This window comes from Oryctolagus cuniculus, chromosome 5, assembly GCF_051225735.1.
Source record: "Oryctolagus cuniculus isolate XC-2025 breed Fujian yellow rabbit chromosome 5, ASM5122573v1, whole genome shotgun sequence".
Lineage (NCBI taxonomy): Eukaryota > Metazoa > Chordata > Mammalia > Lagomorpha > Leporidae > Oryctolagus > Oryctolagus cuniculus.
This window is the reverse complement of record NC_142871.1, coordinates 16,540,428-16,555,460: the sequence shown is the minus strand read 5'-3', so window position 1 is coordinate 16,555,460 and position 15,033 is coordinate 16,540,428. Positions and strand designations below refer to the sequence as shown.

General features: G+C 47.4%; 1 protein-coding gene across 18 annotated transcripts in view; it reads right to left on the bottom strand.

Annotated features, from left to right (window-relative positions):
• The window catches only part of RMND1 (required for meiotic nuclear division 1 homolog), a 45,601-nt gene that overhangs the window by 29,049 nt on the left and 1,519 nt on the right, over nucleotides 1–15,033 (bottom strand). For 8 of the 18 annotated variants that reach the window (XR_016234468.1, XR_016234465.1, XR_007922790.3 and 5 more), the window contains exons 2-3: nucleotides 14,190–14,379; nucleotides 10,702–11,219 (exon numbers count right to left, since the gene is read on the bottom strand). The exons of 2 other annotated variants lie outside the window; for them this stretch is intronic. Coding sequence is in view for 4 of the 16 variants with exons in the window: in XM_089333606.1 (XP_089189732.1) it covers nucleotides 10,702–11,219; nucleotides 14,190–14,337 (666 nt within the window). In the remaining 12 variants the exon portion in view is untranslated. Of the gene's footprint in view, nucleotides 1–10,701; nucleotides 11,220–14,189; nucleotides 14,380–14,644; nucleotides 14,722–15,033 lie in introns of those variants that run through there. 8 more of the 18 variants (XR_016234466.1, XR_016234467.1, XR_016234464.1 and 5 more) reach the window with 2 other exon arrangements.

Genomic DNA, 15,033 nt, shown 5'->3' with positions numbered 1-15,033 from the left:
TGGGGCGCCAGATTCTGTCCCGGTTGCCCCTCTTCCAGGCCAGCTCTCTGCTGTGGCCAGGGAGTGCAGTGGAGGATGGCCCAGGTCCTTGGGCCCTGCACCCCATGGGAGACCAGGAAGAAGCACCTGGCTCCTGGCTTTGGATTGGCTCAGCGCCGGCTGTAGCGGCCATTTGGGGAGTGAACCAACAGAAGGAAGACCTTTCTCTCCGTCTGTAACTCTACCTTTCAAATAAATACATAAAAATCTTAAAAAAAAAAAAATATGGCCCAAATCTTTGGGCCCCTGCACCCTCATGGAAAGACCCTGAGGAAGTTCCTGGCTCCTGGCCTTGGATTGGTGTAGCTCGGGCCGTTATGGCCAATGGGGGAGTGAACCAGCAGATGGAAGACCTCTCTCTCTGCCTCTCCTTCTCTCTCTGTGTAACTCTGACTTTCAAAAAATAAGTCAATCTTTTAAAAAAGAGCTCTGAGTCATTCTTAGGACCTACCTTCTTGGCTCCTAGATCCTTGGCTGCTCCGGTGCATTCCCAGGGTAAGATTTTAGAGACCCAGTCCACGAGTCCTCTCATTCTCTTGCCTGCCTAACCCTGCTTTGCTCTGTCCTCAATCTGTCTACACTCAAAAGGAGATGAATGAACACAGAGGATCTGAGGATCCACACAAATGGCAAAGTCTAAACTCAATACAATACCCTCTCAGGAACAAGATCAGTGCACCTGAATCAGAAAAACTGCAAAGTCAGACGAACTCTGTCTCTGGATAAGTGGGCACGCATGGACGTATTGCCCTGTTTTCAGAGAACGGATGGGCTAGTTTCCAGGGTTGTGTAGGGAGGGAGGAGCACACAGACACAGTCACATACACGTGGATCAAGAGAGTGGAAGAAGTCGTGGTGATGGGAGTGTGGGAACCACGTGGGTGCTGAAGGGTTACGAGTGCTGGCTATTTTTTCATGGCCTTGAGCAGTGAAAAGAGCAGACGTGATGTGAACCCAGCGATTAAGCTGGCGGAATGGAGGAGTCCTGTTAAAAGGCATCTGGTACGGCCAGCGCAGGCAGAGCCTGCCTGTGACAACTAACAGATTGACCCTCGCTAGGCAAAACTGCAGACTATGAGGGTGGACCTCAGAATTACTTCCGTGACTGCTGCAGCTGACGCACTCCGTTTGGGCTGAAGTGGGAGAAGAGGCACCAGAGGAGGACAGGGGATTAAAAAGGTCAAGAGTGGGTCCAGTGGAGCTATTTTCCCATAACTGTACTGAAAACTGTGGAGCCTGTGTCTTTAGAATCAGGGTTGTAAACCTGCAGCTCAAAGAAACATCTGACGCAAGAGTTGACCTACATAGCATTTCTAAAGTTTGAGCTAATTGTCAACAACAAGTGGAGACACTGCATAAAATCTGGATTCCCACCATCTCCTGACCCAGTGGAAGACGTGGCAATCACGAACTAGAGTAGGCAGCGCGTGGTCTCCAGCCCACGCAGCCCCTTCCTCCCCGCTGTCTCTTGCTGGTTTCACTCTAGTTTGTTACTGGCCAGGTCCACCCATGCTATAATACATGGAACTCTGAACTCTCAAGGATGAGACGAGCTGAAGTATTCAATCACCATGTTTATGAGAAAATAGATTCTTATGTCCAAATAGATGACAAATACATCTTTAAAAACAACTTGTTTAATTAACCACTCCCCTTTGGAAGTGGGTTAGAAGCCTGGGACAAGGTGTGCCCTGCGCCTCTCTTCCTTTCCCTGGCCTCTTGCCAGGAGGGGGCTTGCTGTAGCCCTGTGCCTCCAGGGCGCGTGGCCTTCAGGCCACCTGCCCTAGGCTTCCTGGCCTAGATGCTCCTCTACGTGGCTGGTTCCTGGTGCTTGGTATGAACCCAGATTTACCTCTCTCTCTTAGATAAAGCTCTCACATCCCTATGATTTCTCTCACTGAATAAAAGCCTAAAATGTAATAAATAAATAAAAACAACTTGTCTTCATTCAACTGTTCCAAGGATCTCTGTTCCATTTTTCGAAGATTGTTACCTTATTACCTTCCTGCAGTATTTCTGATTCATTTGGCTCGAATTTCTACTCAGTGGCACTGCGGACATGGCTGCCACCCTGCTCTCCCTGAATTCAACTTCTTGGATCTGAGTCTCTGTTTAAGTTGTGGGGCTTGTTCTATTATTAAACAATTCACACGTTTTAATAATTTTTTTTTTTTTTTGACAGGCAGAGTAGACAGTGAGAGAGACAGAGACAGAGAGAAAGGTCTTCTTTTTCCATTGGTTCACCCTCCAATGGCCACCGCGCTGTGGCCGACGCACCGCGCTGATCCAATGGCAGGAGCCAGGTACTTCTCCTGGTCTCCCATGGGGTGCAGGGCCCAAGCACTTGGGCCATCCTCCACTGCACTCCCTGGCCACAGCAGAGGGCTGGCCTGGAAGAGGGGCAACCGGGACAGAATCCGGCGCCCCGACCGGGACTAGAACCCGGTGCGCCGGTGCTGCAGGCGGAGGATTAGCCTATTGAGCTGCGGCGCTGGCCCAATAATTGGCTTTTTTTGTCATCTTGTTTCCTGTGCTTTTAATTTCAAGTTTTTATTAAGGCCTGATGAGAGAAGGAAGAGAGAACCACAGAATGTCTTTTCTTTCCATTTTACCCCCATGAACCAAGGATGCTGTCACTCTGCGAAAAGCTTTCATTTTTAGAAATGGTTTTTCTGGGTTTTTATAGTGAATTTATATTTAGCACTAATTGCACATATATGTAAAACAAATTTCAGGTTTCAGGATGGAGATCAACAACCAACCAACCTAAAATAGTCACTGCATTTAGGGCCTAAACTTAGGACTTCCAGTTTTAAAATACAAAAGCAGCCCAAACCACTTTATTTCGGTTGTGTTTTGTTTTTCTGGTACAGAAGACAAAGCTCCAGCAGATGCGGCCATAAATCAATGTACAATTTGTGTTTTAGTAGCATTGCTAATTTTCTTGAAGAAAATTAGTATATTATGGCCATGTTGCTGTTACATGGCCGTGTTCTAACAGTGAGTTTATGTTTGGGTTCTGTCCGTGGTTCTTGGCACAGAGCTCCGACACCCTGGTCACTCCATGAGCACCAGGAATGTCTGCTCAAGCAAGGTCACTCTTGCTGGGCTCCTGGATGGCGGCAGGATGGGGCCACCTGCCAGAACACCAGCCCTTGATGAGAACCCTGGAACTTTCAGCCCCCAGCCCATCCCTGGGAAAGGGAGAAAGGCTGCATTCAGCCCACGGTTGACCATGTCTACGTGATGTAAACACCTCAACAAGAAGTTTGGTTCAGATTGGACAATGTGCCTCTGTGTAGAGGGTGGGGGCAAACCCCAACCCCCCAGGAACACAGGCTTTGTGTCCTGGGCACTTCTAGACTTTGCCTGATACGCCTCTGACTCTGGCTGCTCATCTGTATCCTTTATAACCACATTTATAGAAACCAGTAAATGTTTCCCTGAGCTCTGTGAGCCATTCTAGCAAATCATCAAACCAGAGGACGGTGTCACCGAGACCCCGAATGACAGCTGGTTGTTAGAAGTACAGGGTCGGGAAGGTGTTGTGGCGTAATAGGTAAAGCTGCTGCCTTCAATGCTGGAATCCCATCTGGGCACTGGTTCGAGTCTTGGCTGTTCCACTTCTGATCCAGCTCCCTGCTAATGCACCTGGGAGAGCAGCAAAGGATGGCCCCTGTACCCACATGGGAGAACTGGAAGAAGCTCCAGGGTTTAGTCTGGCCCAGCCCTGGCCATTGTGGCTATTTGGAGAGTGAACAAGCAGAGGGAAGATCTCTTGCTTTCTGTGTCTCTTCCTCTAACTGTGCCTTTAAAAAATATATACAAAATCTTAAAAAAAAAAAAAAAAAGGTAGTAGTAGTAGTAGTAGTAGTAGTAGTAGTAGTAGTATGGTACAGGAGTCAACCTGGAACTTGAATCGCGTGTCTGATGTGAGGGGTAGTCTCATGGACCTGAAATTATCCTGCAGTGTCCAAACTAACTCTTTAGTCACTGCCAGAACTGAACTGAGCTGCGGCTGGAGAGGTGGACAAGAGGTTGGTGAGGGGGGATGAGAAAACCCCACATCTTGGTGTCAAGAGGACAGTGAGTAGAAACAGGTGTACTTACCAAGAGGAAGACGCCTACTTTTCTGCTATACACTGATTGTAGATGGAAGTTATAAAACATGGATACATTTTACATTACTGGGATGATAGTGCCCCCCCTTCCCCAGTCCTGAAACCATGGTTTTACTTACCCATGGTCAATTTGAAATGTTAAAAGAAAAATTCCAGGGTCTGGTGCTGTGGCTTAGTGGGTAAGGCTGCTGCCTGTAGTGCTGGCATTCCTTATGGGTGCTGGTTTGAATGGCGGTTAATCCACTTCTGATCCAGCTCTCTGCTGTGGCCTGGGAAAGCAGCAGAGGATGGACCAAGTGCTTGGATCCCTGCACCTGCATGGGAGACCTGGAAGAGGCTCCTGGCTCCTGGCTTTGGATTAGTGCAACTCTGGCCACTGTAGCCATTTGGGGAGTGAACCAGCAGATGGAAGACCTCTCCCTCTCTGCCTTTCAAATAAGTAAATCTTTAAAAAAAAAAAAAAAATTCCAGGGGCTTGGTACTGTGGTGTAGTAGGTAGGCTAGGCCTCTGCCTGTGGCACTGGCATCCCATATGGGTGCTGGTTTGTGTCCCAGCTGCTCCTTTTCCCATCCAGCTCTCTGTTATAGCCTGGGAAAGCAGTGGAACATGGCCCAAGTGTTTGGGCCCCTGCACCTATGTGGGAGACCCAGAAGAAGCTCCTGGATCCTGTCTTCGGGTCAGCTCAGCTCAGCTCAGCTCCAGCCGTTGCAGCCATCTGGGGCGTGAACCAGCATATCAAAGACCTCTATGTCTCTCCCACGGTCTATAACTCTACCTCTCAAATAAATAAATCTTTTTAAAAAAATTCCAGAAATAACAAATTTCTAAGTTTTTAAGTATACACCATTCTGAGTGACCAATGCAATCTCGCACCATCCTACTCCACCATGCCTGGGACATGACTCATCCCTCTGTCCAGCACAGGCATGCAGCATACACTGCCTGTTAGTCATTCAGAAGCTGTCTTGGTTATCTGATCGACTGTTGAAGTGTTGCAGTGCTCATGTTCAAATTATCCTTATTCTACTTAACAGTGGCCCCAAAGTGCATGACTAGTGAGGCTGGCAATTTGGATATGACGAAGAAGAGCTATAATGTGCTTCCTTTAAATGAAAAAGTGAAAGTTCCCAACTAAAAGAAAGAAAAAAATCATACGCTGAAGTTGCTAAGGTCTACAATAAGAATGAATCTCTCTTTTTTTAAATTTATTTATTTAAAAGGCAGAGTTACAGAGAGACAGGGAGAGCCAGAGAGAGATCTTCCATCTGCTGGTTCACTCCTCAAATGGCCTCAACTGGGCCAAGCCAAAGCCAGAACCAGGAAATCTACCCAGCTCTCCCACATTTGTAATAAAGGCTGAAGTACGTGGGATATCTTCCACATCTTCCACTACTTTCCCAGGTACATTGGCAGGGAGCTGGATCAGAAGTGGAACAGTTGGGACTTGAACTGGCACTGTGGTATGGGATGCCAGTGTTGCAGCTAAGCTGCTGTGCCACAATGCCAGCCCCAGAATCAATCTTCTATTTTTGAAATTGTGAAGGAAGGACAAGAATCTGTGCTAGTTTTGCTGAGACACTTCAAACCACCAAAGTTATAGCCACAGTGCCTATGTACGTAGTTAAAATGGAAAAGGCAGGGCAGATATTTGGCACAACTGTTAACACACTGCTTGGGATCCCATATCAGATTGCCTGGTTCAAGACCTCGTTCCACTTCCAACTCCAACTTCCTGCTAATGTGCACTCTGGAAGGCCATGGTGATGGTTCAAGTACTTGGGTCTCTGCTACCCATATGGGAGACCCAGACTGAATTCTGGGCTCCTGGTTTCTGCCTGGCTGAGCCCTCATTGTTGCAGGCATTTGGAGAGTAAACCAGCGGATGGAAATTTGTGTGTGTGTGCTTGTGCGTGTCTTTCCAAAATAAAAAAATAATTTTTGGGGGAGGGGTTGGTGCTGTGGCACCACAGTGTGCCACCAGCATCCCAAATGGGTGCCAATTCATGTCCCAGCTGCTCCACTCCTGATCCAGGTCCCTGCTAATGTGACTGGGTAAGTAGTGGACCATGGTCCAAGTATCTGGGTCCCTGCACCCATGTGGGAGACCTGAAAGAAACTACTGGCTCTGGACTGGCCCAGCTCCAGCCATTGCAGCCATTTGGGGAGTAAACCAGTAGATGGAAGCCCTCTCTCTCTACCTTCAAATAATATAAATAGATCTTTAAAAGAAAATTTTAAAAGATTTTATTTATTTATTTGAGAGGCAGAGTTACAAACAGTGAGAGGGAGAGACAGAGAAAAAGGTCTTCTTTCCTCTTGTTCACTTCCCAATTAGCCACAATAGCCAAAGCTGTGCCGATCCAAAGAGAGAAGCCAGGAGCTTCTCCCAGTCTCCCACGTGGGTGTAGGGGCCCAAGCATTTGGGCCATCTTCCACTTCTTTTCCAGGCCATAGCAGAGAGCTAGATAGGAAGAGGAGCAGCCGAGACTCGAACTGGGGCCCACATGGCATGCTGGCGCTGCAGGCTGGGGCTTTAACCCACTGTGCCACAGCGCCGGCCCCAGAAATATTTTTTTTAAAAGATGGAAAAGGCATCTGCAGTTTCAAGCATCCATGGAGCAGGGAGTGGTATCTTGGGACGGCTTCCCCATGGATAAAGGAGGGCTACTGTATAATGCTTTGCTTGTAGGCTTTATTGACTACACCCTATGATGAGAAATCATGTTGCACACACATCTATGCACACACACCAGTGACTGCCATATACAAGCTCGACATACCAGTCATTAGCTTCATTAGGAGCAGTGCACTTAGATGTTATCTATTTATTTTTTAAAGACTGACTGCTCAGTAGCTACTGTTACAGCACACTGTGACGCTAAGACTGGAAATCACTAATGGGCATCCTCTCACTCTCCTGCTGCCGGGCTCCTTACTGCTGAGACCAGTGATTTTCATCCTCCAGCATTCTTCTAAAGTGTGGGACATGAACAACAAGGAGCACTACCATTGCTCTCATGCCCATGGGATGGGGGGGGGGGCAGGCGAATAAATCAGTAGGTCTCTACGAATGAGACCAGGTAAGGGGTTAATTCCAAAGCAGGATGAGTGAAACCCACTCAGTTTCCAATGCTGGCTCAGGAGCAGGAGTGGGAAAGGACAAACAGCCCTTGAGCAGAGGCCCTCCCTCGTCCCATTCAAGGGTGGTAAAAAGGACATCTGGTTACAAGGATTTCCAGCCCCACCACACCCACATGAAAGTGGAGCGGCCCTCTGTTGGGGACAGAGAAGTCTGTCTTCTGTCATGAGAAAATATGAGGGGTCTTCAAACAGTTCATGGGAGAAGTGTATTATGAAAAAGTTATGCATGGATTTCAAAACTCTCAGCACCAAGGTAAGCTCATCTTTTCATTCCATTCCACAAACTTTTTGAAGCACCTACATAGCCACATGTCAGGACTGATTTCTCCCATGAAGAGTAAAACCTTCAGAAAACATTGTTCTGAAATTATATCACCTCAGATTACTTCAGAGAAGTAAGATTTCCCACAATTTTCTTGTGCTTTTTGAAGGATAACATCTCTCTCGTTTTCCCAAAACTGCAGCTGCAGTCATTGTCTGTTACACAACTCCTATAATAAAAGGACTCATGAAATAAAATAAATGACTTCTTAACTTCAGTGCTGGAGAAAGTCAACTCCCTTAAGACATTTTTTACTGGGTGCAGGAGTTGAGATGCCACTTAGGATGCCTGTACCCCCATCAGAGTGCCTGGATCTGAGGCCTGGCTCTGTTTCCAATCCAGCTTCCTGCTAATGTGCACCCTGGGAGGCGGCAGATGGGGGCTCAGGTGGAAGAGTCCCTGACAGCCATGTGGCTGGACCGAGCCTGGCCTAACCCCACCTGCTGAGGGCATCTGGGAAGTAAGCTAGAGAGGAAAGATCTTTCTGTCTGCCTCTTTCTAATAAATGAAACAAACTCCTTTCTAAAAAGACATTTTTTATGTTTTGCTCTGACACTCTCCACACCCCACCCAGACAAGAGACACATAACCCGTGGAGATTCCCTTTCTTCCTTCCTTTAAATACTAAGCTTCTTAATACTCAGTGTCCAACTAGATTACTCACACCAGGTACATGATAACAATTATTTTTCTGTTCACATCAACTGTTTGCTCTGCTAAATTTAAATTACTTTATTATTTCATATGGAATTGCCTTGAATTTTAAAAATCTATTTCAAATTCTTTCCTGAAAGCAAGCAGAAAAAAATCCTAATGAAAATCGAACTCAGGAGAATTGCCTCCAAGTCTAGGGCCACCCCAAAGAAATAAAGCAAAGCTTCTTTTGATAGCTCTCAGTCCATAACTATAAAAAAAGTATCTTCTTTGTATCACCTCCTTCCTAAGAAACTGGACACACTGTGCTGCTAGATTTAACAAAGGAAAAAACAAACTTTCTCTTTTCTGGATCTGCCTCCAAGGCAGTTTTTTCTACTTAACAGAAATTTCCCAGCCTACCTCCAGGCCCTGGGAACCAGGCGCCTGGAAAGAGGCAGTCTTGAGTGTAGCACCCACACCAGCACTGCCACTCCTTACGTCTGGGTGCAGAAAATCCAGGCAAAATGTGAGACTTAATAACAAGCATTCGTTGACCCCTGATTTCACAACCTGAGGATGAGTAATAAGTTGTGGACTTGATCAAAGGCTGTTGTCCTCACAGGAAAACAAACAGCCAAAATCAGACACGCTCAGTTCTATTCTCAGAATCAAGATGCAGGGCCAGCACTGTGGTACAGTAGGCTAAGCCTCTGCCTGTGGTGCCAGCATCACTTGTGGTGCCGGTTCTAACCTGGCTGCTTCTCTTCTGATCCAGCTTCTGCCATGGCCTGGGAAAGCAGTGGAAGGTGGCCCAAGTGCTTGGGCCCCTGCACCCATGTGGGAGACCTGGAAGAGGCTCCTGGCTTCAGATCAGTTCAGCTCCAGCCATTGTGGCCATTTGGGGAGTGAAGCAACAGATGAAGAGGCCTTTCTCTGTCTCTCCCTCTATCTGTAATTCTACCTCTCAAATAAAAAAAAAAAAAAAATCAAGATGCAAAGGAAGGCCTGGCTGTCTCAGAAGGCCTAGTCAAGTTTTAGATATCTGCACTCCTATTTCTAATGCTGGTACTGGTGACCGCAGACATTAAAGATCCCTTTGCCTCTTTTCCAACCTTTCCAATTTAATAAGCATTTATCAGCTCAAGGCACAATTCTAGGCATCCTACAGGACACAAAGGATAACAAGGGCTTGATCTCGACCCTTAATTAGCTCATCTCTTTTGAGAGAGGTGCCAAACCGTAGCTAAAAATCCTGAAAGCCTTACTGGTGAGTAAAAACTACCCCCTTGGAGCTTCAGAGGATGAAAACACAAACACCTTGTTGCTGATTTTTGATTCTACCTTGCCAAGTCAACTTGCCACCAGCGCACAGTGAGCAGCTAATGAATGCTGCCTGTTTGCACGGTTAGCTTTTTAATCTGATGAAGAATTTCTAGCTTGATTTTCTAAAAACTTTTTTTTCCTTGCAGCTCCATTCCTAGATTGGACTTAATACTGTCCTCTTTCTTCAGCCGCTTTTGGCCAATATTTCATAAACTATATTTTTATATATCTTATTGCTTATATTTTGCTTTAATGTTTCACATATTCTTCTTTTAAGAAGATTTATTGGCTGGTGCCGTGGCTTAATAGGCTAATCCTCCGCCTGCGGCGCTTGCACACCGGGTTCTAGTCCCGGTTGGGGTGCCGGGTTCTGTCCTGGTTGCTCCTCTTCCAGTCCAGCTCTCTGCTGTGGCCCGGGAGGGCAGTGGAGGATGGCCCAGGTCCTTGGGCCCTGTACCCGCATGAGAGATCAGGAGGAAGCACCTGGCTCCTGGCTTCGGATCAGCGCAGTGCGCTGCCTGCAGCGTGCTGGCCGCAGCAGCCATTGCAGGGTAAACCAATGGTAAAGGAAGACCTTTCTGTCTCTCTCACTGTCTACTCTGTCAAAAAAAAAAAAAAAAAGATTTATTTATTTGAATGACGCAGAATCAGAGGGAGAGGAAGGAAAGACAGAAAGAGATATAGAGATATAGAGCTCTTTCATCCATTGGCTCTCCCCACAAATGGCTGCAACAGCTGGGACTGGGCCATGCCAAAGCCAGGAGGCAAGAACTCCATCTGGGTTTCCCTGATTGGTGTTAGGGACCCAAGCACTTGGGCCATCATCTGCTGCCTTCCCAGGTGCGTTAGTGGGAAGCTGGATCAGAAACTGAGTAGCCAGGCCTCACACCAGTGCTCCAATATGCCAGTATCACAAGCAGAGGCTTAACCTGCTGTGCCACGCCAGCCTTCATCCATTCTCAAAAATTAACACTGTGATTCCTCCTGGATATATTAGGATTCAAAGACCTTGATGACAAACACTGAGTGGGTTGCTAGCTCTCTTAGGTTAGCAGCGAGGCTGTGGTACAAGCACACTAGTTTAGTGTGAGCGACAATCACTAACGCACCCACCTTACCTCATTCACGGACAGCACTGGGAGGTTGGTCCTGGATGGTTGCCTGGTCCTGGAAGCTTTCAGTGGTCTCTTGATTTGAGGAACGTCTTGTTTGGGAACAAAGGTTTCGGTTGATACAGATGAGTAATTCCTCCTTAATATTTTTATAAACCACTTAGAACCCAAGAAGTTTGGTTTGTGGGTCACTTTCCTGCAAGTATCCAATGACTTCAGGGTTGGAAGCTGCACTCTTTCACCCTGGCAACGTGCAATATTTAGTGGAGAGAACAGGCTTGTATTTAATATTTTCTCATTCATTCCCAGCATCTGAAACTTATTCAAACCACCAGCCGATGCATCAGGAAAGAACAAATCCAAGTTTTGACGTATTGTCAGGGTGTTGCATGTTGTAGTTTCAAATTCCTTACGTGGACTTAACATCCAATGAATGGGTCTTCGGCACTGATGCGCTTTGGGTAATAGACTGTGAGATCCGGCCAGGGCTCGGAGAAGTCTGGCAGGCATCACCACATCCCAAGCTAAAAGAAAATCAATTCAAAGTTTGAAGAGTTTTTGGTTTTGTTGATTTTGATTTTCACTTATCTGAAAGGCAGCCAAGGACACACAGAGAGCTCTCGAATCCCCGGGTTCACTCCCACATGGAAGCTGGTAACCGAACGTGGTTCTCCCACATGGATGGCAGGAACTCAACCACCTACGGGCTTCCCAGGGTGCACATTACTGGAAGTTAGAATCAGAAGCAGAGCTGAGACTTGAACCCAGGCACTTTGATACAGCATGCAGGTGTCCCAAGTGGCACCTAAACAGCTGCGTTAAACACCAGCCTTTAAAAATATATATATATATATTTGTATTTCCCCAGATAAAGGCATATTTCTCTTAAAAATTTTTGTAGAACAGATACATCTTGACCTAATTCTAATAAAAGAACAAGGTTAAAAAAATAAATATATGGGGCCAGCGCTGTGGCTCACTTGGTTAATCCTCCACCTGTGGTGCCAGCATCCCCTATGGGTGCCGGGTTCTAGTCCTGGCTGCTCCTCTTCCCATCCAGCTCTCTGCTATGGCCTGGGAAAGCAGTAGAAGATGGCCCAAGTCCTTGGGCCCCTGCATCCACGTGGGAGACCCAGGAGAAGCTCCTGGCTCCTGGCTTTGGATCAGCACAGCTCTGGTCGTTGTGGCCATCTGGGGAGTGAACCAGCGGATGGAAGACCTCTCTCTCTGTCTCTACCTCTCTCTGTAACTCTTTCAAATAAATAAAATAAATCTTAAAAATATAGCACTTTTCATGCAGTTCTGGCCTTCTTCCTGGAGGACAAGACTGTAAAGCCACTGACATGAAGTGGGACCCTTCATTTCCTTCATTAGCATATCGACATTTATCAGATCTGTGCTTTTCCCGTACTGAGTCTACTGATCCAGCTTTTACAACCAGCTAAGCAGGAGCTGAAGGCAGGGTAGATTTCCCTGCTACCGTGGCACGAAGACCTCCTTAAGGAGACTGCATTTGCATCTGTGCACTATACTTCAACTGAAGACAGCTAAAACAGGAATGAGGCTGAGGAAACACAGGAAATGTACCTGACTGTACAGGAGAGGTGGAAAGTACCGGAAAGACCATGCTGTTTCTTGCAGGGGAAATGCTTTTCAGGCTGGGGCAAGTCACAGAGGCATTCCACCCCCCAAATATTTACAGGGTAAAACAGATGTTAACTAAGCCCTGGAACCAGCATTGTGGCCGATCAGGTTAGGCCATTGCAAACTGGCATCCTACATGAGCAATGGTTCAGGTCCTCACTGCTCTTCTGATCCTGCTCTCTGCCAATGCACCTGGGAAAGCAGCAGAGGATGGTCCAAGTACTTGGGTCCCTGCCGGCCATGTGGGAGACCAGGCTGGAGTTCAGGTCCCCAGCTTTGATGTGGCCCAGCCCTGGCTGTTGTGGCCATTTGGGGAGCGAGCTAGCAGATGAAGATTCTTTCTCTGTAACTCTGCCTTTCAAACAATCTTTTAAGAAAGGACAAACATAGGGCAAGTATTGCAGGTGTCAGCTGGACTGCCTGCGTCTCACTCATATCTGAGTGCCAGTTCAAGTCCAGGTTGCTCCACTTCAAATCCAGCTCACTGCTGACAAGCACGGAAAGGCAGCAGGTGATGGCCCAAGTCCTTGGACTCCTGCCACCCATGTGGGAAACTCAAACAGAGCTCCAGGCTCCCGGCTTTGGTCCAGCCCAGCCCCAGCTGCTGCAGCCGTTGGAATTTAACCAGTGGTTGGAAACTGTCACTCTGATGTTCAAATAAATATATTTTTTGTTTTCAAGGGTAAGGAAAAATATGAGTCATGGTGAATTTAAGTAGAACATGCTCCAGGCTGCTTTCACAATTATCTTCAGCAGCTGGTGTTCTGTCTTAGTTCAATTAATTCTTGTAGCTCATCTCTGATTAGTACCATGCCTCATCACTTGAACCAGTGGGTTATTTATTTTTTTAAATTAAGATTTAATTTATTTGAAAGGTAGAGTTAGAGGAAAGGGAGATACTGAGAGAGGGATCTTCCATCGGCTGGTTCACTCCTCAAATGATTGCAATGGCCAAGGCTAGGCCAGACTGGAGCCAGGGCTTCTTCCGTGTCTCCCACGTGGGTGCAGGGGCCCAAGCACTAGGGCCATCTTTTGCTGTTTTCCCAGGTGCATTAGCAGGGAGCTGGATTGGAAGTGGAGTAGCCGTGACTTGAACCTGTGCCTATACAGGATGCTGGCATTGCAGCGGTGTGGCTTAACCTGCCATACCACTGTGCTAGCCCCAAACGTGAGTTTTCAAGAACGTAATTACAAGAACTTTTAGGACTGGTATTGTCACACAGCAGGTTGTCACCACTTGTGATGCCAGCGTCCGATATCTGAGCAATGGTTAGAGTCCCGGCTGCTCCGCTTCTGCTGTTTTTACAGAACACTGATATATGTTGACGAATATCAAACACTTATCTCTAAACCCATCTGAGAAGCATCAAGGATGCAAGGAGCTCAAAACTGCATTTCAGGCCGGCGCCGTGGCTCAATAGGCTAATCCTCCGCCTGTGGCACCGGCACACCGGGTTCTAGTCCTGGTCGGGGCACCGGATTCTGTCCTGGTCGCCCCTCTTCCAGGCCAGCTCTCTGCTGTGGCCCAGGAGTACAGTGGAGGATGGCCCAAGTCCTTGGGCCCTGCACCCCATGGGAGACCAGGAGAAGCACCTGGCTCCTGGCTTTGGATCAGCGCGGTGCGCTGGTCCGCAGCGCGCTGGCCACGGTGGCCACTGGAGGGTGAACCAACGGCAAAGGAAGACCTTTCTCTCTGTCTCTCTCTCTCTCTCACTGTCCACTCTGCCTGTCAAAAACAAAACAAAACAAAACAAAAAAACAAAAACAAACAAAAAACCCTGCATTTCTGAAATCTCCCTGTAAATAACAATCACATTCATATTTGCTAAGGCCACAACCCTGGAGTCCACCTTGGCTCCTGCCTTCATTCCCCATGACACTGGCCTTATTCGGTACCGTTCTCACAACCAGTGCCTGTCTTCTCCATGGGTTCTTCCCGCTGCTCTTCACTGCTCTCCCCGCTTCTCTGTCTTCGATAGATTCTTCTCCACACAGCATCCAAAGCCACCCTCTGAAAACCTAAGTTGGGTGTTCTTTTTCCTTGGAGCAAAATTTGAAGATGGCCTCACACTTTGTTTACAATAAAAGCCAAAGCCTTTAAAATGGCCTGCGTGGCCCTAAAACGTCTGACATCGCCCACAGCTCTCTCGATTGCTCATTCTGCTCCAATCACTCTGGCCTCTGATCTTTGTACTCTCTCCCTGTGCCCCCCTCCCAGGGATCCACCTGGTTACTGCATCCCTTCTCTCAAGCTTTGCTCTCACGGCTCTGACTCAGTGAGGCTTAACCCAACCGCTTCACTTACCAGGTACAACCAGCACCCGTTCTCTATCTTCCTCCACTTCCTACTTCCCCATTACACCTAACATCACCTGCATACCTTTTCCAGCTTGCCAATTCATTCAACAAGCAGGGACTGGGCTCTTACCACGTGCCGGGCATTGTGCTAGTTCGCTGATAACGCAGCTTTAAAGAAAATGGACCAAAACTTCCTATTTTTTGAACTTGGGCTTACATCGGGAGTTGCAGACAGTAAGCGTGGCAAATCACACATCAGGGACAACGCCGCCGAGACAAAATAGCAGCGGGAGGACAGATTTTCCGCTCTCCCTTCTAGAACGTGAGCGCCTCCCAGAGGGAGAGTTCTGTATATTATCACACCGTATTTCTGTGACATTAGCGCCCAGTGCATTG